Below are 5,434 nucleotides of genomic sequence, written 5' to 3'. Positions count from 1 at the left end.
TGAGCTCAGGGGGTACTGGTTAGTTAATATTGTTGTTGCACCTATAGGGTTGCAGACCCCTTCAGCTCCTTGGGTACTTTCTCTAGCTCCTCCATTCGGGGCCCTGTGTTCCATCCAATAGCTGACTGTGAGCATCCACTTCTGTATTTGCCAGGCAATGGCCTAGCCTCACAAGAGACAGCTATATCAGGTAGCTGAAGATCTTAATCTCTTTTGTAGTCATATTCCTTTCTGTCCCATCCTCTTTACTTCTCACCCTTTCTTCTTCCTCCTCCTCTTTTTCCCCTTTCTTTGTGGACCTATTTGAAATAGTCTTTAAAAAGTTAATTGGGGAACAATGAGATATTCAGCAGGTAAAAGAGCCAAAGGATATAAATAGCGCCAGTCAAAAGGGATGTAAGGATTATTCTGAGAATATCCAACTCAGTTCGGAGCCCTGGAATCTGCAGTAGTATAACTTTAAGGTCAGCTAGTAAGCCTATTAATTTTGTCAAAAAACAGTAGCCAGTAATTAGAGGAAAATTCGAATAGTGATAATAACGTAAGTAAAATTATACCCAGCAGCAAGTTATAAGACTATTCCCAATAATACATTGAAATTGTACATATCATTTTTTCTAGTTTTTTCTTTTTATGAGATATTTTCTTCATTTACATTTCAAATGCTATCTCCAATGCTCCCTATATCCTCCCCCCGCCCTGCTCCCAAAACCTCCCACTCCTGCTTCCTGGCCCTGGCATTCCCCTGTACTGGGACATATGCAAGACCAAGGGCCTCTCCTCCCAATGATGGCTGGCTAGGCCATCCTCTGCTACATATGCAACTAGAGACACAGCTCTGGGGGGTACTGGTTAGTTCATATTGTTGTTCCTCCTATAGGGCTGCAGACCCCTTTAGCTCTTTGGGTACTTTCTCTAGCTCCAATTGTACATATCTTAGAGAAGGGATAGCCAGGAAAATTTATTCACTTAGCTATTTATGTCAATTCCTATATTATCCATCCATCTTGCATCCTGTTTTCTTCTTTCCAGGAGAGGAAATTTATTGGTGGATCCGGTCAAGTGAGTGAACGGATAAAGGATATACTTGGGGACCGAGTGAAGCTGGAGAGGCCCGTGATCCACATTGACCAGACAGGGGAAAATGTTGTTGTGAAAACCCTAAACCATGAAATATATGAGGTAAGCAAGACTTTCAATGTCAGGGAAAGAGATCAGAGGCCCATGTGTAAGGAAGATTATGAGGCCAAGAATAGCCCTCACTTCATATAGTCTATTTGCCAGAGCTAACTAAATTTATCTAAAAAAAAAAGATAAAAAGAAAAAAAAGTGAAACTATTTGAGAGGAGAGAGGATTGAAAATGTTCTCTCACTTGATGTGCCAGGATGGGGGGATACCCTGGGGATTCCCCCATCCTCTCAGAGAAGAAAGGGTGATGGGTAACCTGGAGGAGGAGGAGGAGGAGGAGGCAATCAGGATATAAAGTGAATGAATAAATAAATGAATGGAAAAACAAAAAGGAAAATATAATCTCTTTAATAGGCCCTTGGGTAATTATAAAATCAAAATAAATACTTAATAAACATCAATCATGATTTGTGGCCCTGGCATTTTTCTGAGAGTTGGGAATTTTCCTTTTTTTTCTTTTTTTTTTCTCTTTTGACTTTATTGGATATTTTCTTTATTTACATTTCAAATGTTATCCCCTTTCCTGGTTTCCCCTTTGAAAATCTCCTATCCCTCCCCACCTCCCCACTGCTCACCAAACCACCTACTCCTGCTTCCTGGCCCTGGCATTCCCCTATACTGGGGCATAGAGCCTCTCCTCCCATTGATGACTGACTAGGTCATCCTCTGCTAAATATGCAGCTGGAGCCATGAGTCCCACCATGTGTCTTCTTTGATTGGTGGTTTAGTACCTGGGAGCCCTGGGGGTACAGATTAGTTCATATTGTTGTTCCTCCTATGGGACTACAAACCCCCTCAACTCCTTGGGTCCTTTCTCTAGTTCCTTCATTAGGGACCCTGTGCTCCATCCAATGGATGATTTTGAACATCCACTTCTGTATTTGTCAGGCACTGGCAGAGTCTCTCAGGAGACAGCTATATCAGGCTCTTGTCAGCAAGCACTTGTTGGCATCCACAATAGTACCTGGGTTTGGTGATTGTATATGGGATGGATCCCCAGGTGGGGCAGTTTCTGGATGGTCATTCCTTCAGTCTCTGCTCTACAATTTGTGTCTGTAACTTCTTCCATGGGCGTTTTGTTCCCCCTTCTAAGAAGGATCGAAGTATCCATACTTTGATCTTCCTTCTTGAGTTTCATGTGGTTTGTGAATTGTATCTTGGGTATTCCAAGTTTCTGGGCTAATATCCACTTATCGGTGAGTGCATATCACGTGTGTTCTTTTGTGATTGGGTTACCTCACTCAGGATGATATCTTTCAGCTCCATCCATTTGCCTAAGAATTTCACGAATTCATTGTTTTTAATAACTGAGTAGTACTCCATTGTGTAAATGTACTTTAAAATTTCAATTTAGTAAAAGATTACAGCTGTAATCAGCTATATAGTTAGAACATAAAGTGGGTCCAATAGTGAAAAGTAGCGAGAAGAAATTAAGCAGAGAAGGAGAAGGCATCCCATAAGGTATACTTGGCTGATGGAACACAGTCCTTTAAATAAACTTGGTAGCAAAGGCTTTATAGAGACAGGTGAGCCCAGAGCTGAAGGAGATTAGTAACTCTGTGGCCTAAATTGGGAGTGTGTCTGGACTGACCAAGGCATGCAAGGCAGCCAAAAATGGCAAAGAAAAAAAAAAAGAAATGCTGAGACAAAGCATAAGAGGAAGTTGGATGGAGAAGTAACAGGGAAGGCTTAGGAGATTTCGAACTAGGTAGCAGTAATAGATGGTTTAGCTTTTAATTGGGTCCTTCTGGCCTCACTGTTAAGCTAAGGAAGTGGAGCAAGGGTAGACAAAGGGAGAGGATTAAGAAAAACTTTTACCTCAAACCAATGGTGGCTAATGACATTTACCTTTCTTTCAGGCTAAATATGTGATTAGTGCCATTCCACCTGTTTTGGGCATGAAGATTCACTATAGTCCTCCTCTGCCCATGCTAAGAAACCAGCTGATCTCTCGTGTACCTTTGGGTTCAGTTATTAAATGCATGGTTTATTATAAAGAGCCCTTCTGGAGGAAAAAGAGTAAGTTCATTCTTGACATAAAGACTTACTAGAGAAGGTCCAAGAAAGTTTGTATCAAGATATGTATTTGGATATAACTGTTGGTGTTGGAATCTGGACAGAAAATTTATGATCCTCTGGTCTCTTTCTCCTGAGTGCTACCATGACGGCTGTGTGATACTACCTCTGACTATTACAGGTTCTATCTTGCAAATCAAAGGTATTGGCACAAACACATGAATTATTTTTCCTTTAAATCTGACCCATTCTTCAAATAATTTGATGTAAATTTTATTTGATCCTTTCCCAAATCCGATGAGAACATGTGATTTCATTTTGTAACATATTTTTCAAACACACTGATTTAGAAAAACAAAGATTTATGAATGGGGATGTAGATAGATGGTTGAATATTTGCACAGCACATACAAGACTGTTTTATCCCCAGCTACACACACACAATTATGAAATTTTTCAGGTCTTCTCTTATTAGTGTCAAGATCCTACTAAGTTAAATGAAATTCATTTCTTCATCCATGTACACTTCAACAGTGCATGGGTATGGTCACAAAAGTTCTATATACAACATTGTTTGAAATACTCCTGATGTGTTCTGTCCAATACTCTTGCCATTAGCCACATATGGGTACCAAACACCTGAGATGTAGCTGGTGACAGTTGAACTAACAATTATTTTTCATTTTAGTTGCTTTAAATGAATACAAACACATATATGTATATGTCTACATATATATGATATATTTATACACACTCACACACACACATATATATATGCACATGCACACACATACAAACCGACACAAACAGCTAGTATCTGCTGCCAAGGACAACATGTAAACATATACAATCATTTCTGGTTTTTTTTCCCCTGATCATGTCTACTTACCTACCAAGTAAAGCCCAGGAAAGAATAGCAATCCTTGGGGCTAAGGATAAAGGGCAAGGTGAACTAGAGTGAGAAGAAAGACTGTAGATGTAGGATTTAAGACTGCTGTAGACAATTGGACTAGCTAACAATTGGTGTGAGGACAGTGTTTCCTGTACCCAGTCTGTTCTCTGTATCCATCGGTTTTGCACTTGCACACTCAACCAGGTTCAGAAAAAGAATTTTCAGAAGAAAATCATACCTGTCCTGAACATGCGTGTGCTTTTTTTTCTTATTTCCTATACCATTCAGTATAACAGCAGTTTATTCAACATCTATATCCTACTAGGTACTTTTAGCAATCTCAAAATGATATAAGAGACTAAGTTTACCATATGTGAGGGATTTGTACACCCAAGGATTTTGGTTCCCCTGGGGGTTTGTGGAGCAAAACCTTCTAGATGCTGAAGAACAAACAACTGTTCATCTTCTTCAACCACACTTCAGGCTCTAAACTCCCCAACTTCCAAGAGATCCTGCTCAGTGCTCTTATTGGACTGGCACATCCACTCAGCATGTACTCTACCCTTTGAAAACTACTCACATCGAAAAGCTCTGCTCTTTTGCACTTTGTATACAATGGTAATAGCATAATGAAACCAAGCTTCTTTCTCCTGAGATCCGGGGCATGAATTTTAGGCAGCTGCCTAGGGGAAGGTAGATATATCATTTAGAACAAGGAATATAAACTGCTTTTAGTTTGATCTGTTTTTTTTCTGTTGTGTGATTATTAGTTAGCTTTTATTTAATTTATTTTATACACTGTATTTTCATCATATTCTTTCACCTCACCTAACTCCTTCCAAATCATCCCCACCTCCCTACCATGTTTTTGTTGTTAAACATTAAGAGCTTCTTGACATAGTTTCTCAGTTTCAAATGGGAGCATGCAATTTCTGATAAAAGTCTAAGTCAAATTCTGGTATCAACTGATGGAAAACCTTTGTGAGCATTCCTGCCTTCTTGAATTTCTGCTAGCTAATACTGTTTTAAGAGTTACTTTCAGAGCTAGAAAGATGGCTCAATGGTTAAGAGCACTGCCTGCTCTTCCAGAGGACCTGAGTTCAATTCCTAGCAACTACAAGGTGGCTAACGAGCATCTATAATGAGATCTGGTGTCCTCTTCTCGCATGCACGTGTAATACGATAGGACTTTTTTTTCCAATATTTTATTAGGTATTTACTTCATTTACATTTAAATGCTATCCTGAAAGTCACCTATACCCTCCCCCCCTCTGCTCCCCTACCCACCCACCCCCACTTCTTGGCCCTGGTGTTCCCCTGTACTGGGGCATATAAAG

At 39.9% G+C, this 5,434-nt stretch overlaps 1 protein-coding gene across 1 annotated transcript in view; it reads left to right on the top strand.

The window, feature by feature from the left end:
- The window catches only part of Maob (monoamine oxidase B), a 103,833-nt gene that overhangs the window by 79,136 nt on the left and 19,263 nt on the right, over positions 1 to 5,434 (top strand). Inside the window, exons 7-8 of the mRNA XM_021188198.2 lie at positions 1,033 to 1,182; positions 3,049 to 3,208. Of these exons, the coding sequence (XP_021043857.1) occupies positions 1,033 to 1,182; positions 3,049 to 3,208 (310 nt within the window). The remainder of the gene's footprint in view (positions 1 to 1,032; positions 1,183 to 3,048; positions 3,209 to 5,434) is intronic.

This window comes from Mus pahari, chromosome X (genome assembly GCF_900095145.1).
Source record: "Mus pahari chromosome X, PAHARI_EIJ_v1.1, whole genome shotgun sequence".
Classification (NCBI taxonomy): domain Eukaryota; kingdom Metazoa; phylum Chordata; class Mammalia; order Rodentia; family Muridae; genus Mus; species Mus pahari.
Note: the sequence above shows the minus strand (reverse complement) of the source record. Positions and strands in the feature narration are given on the sequence as shown.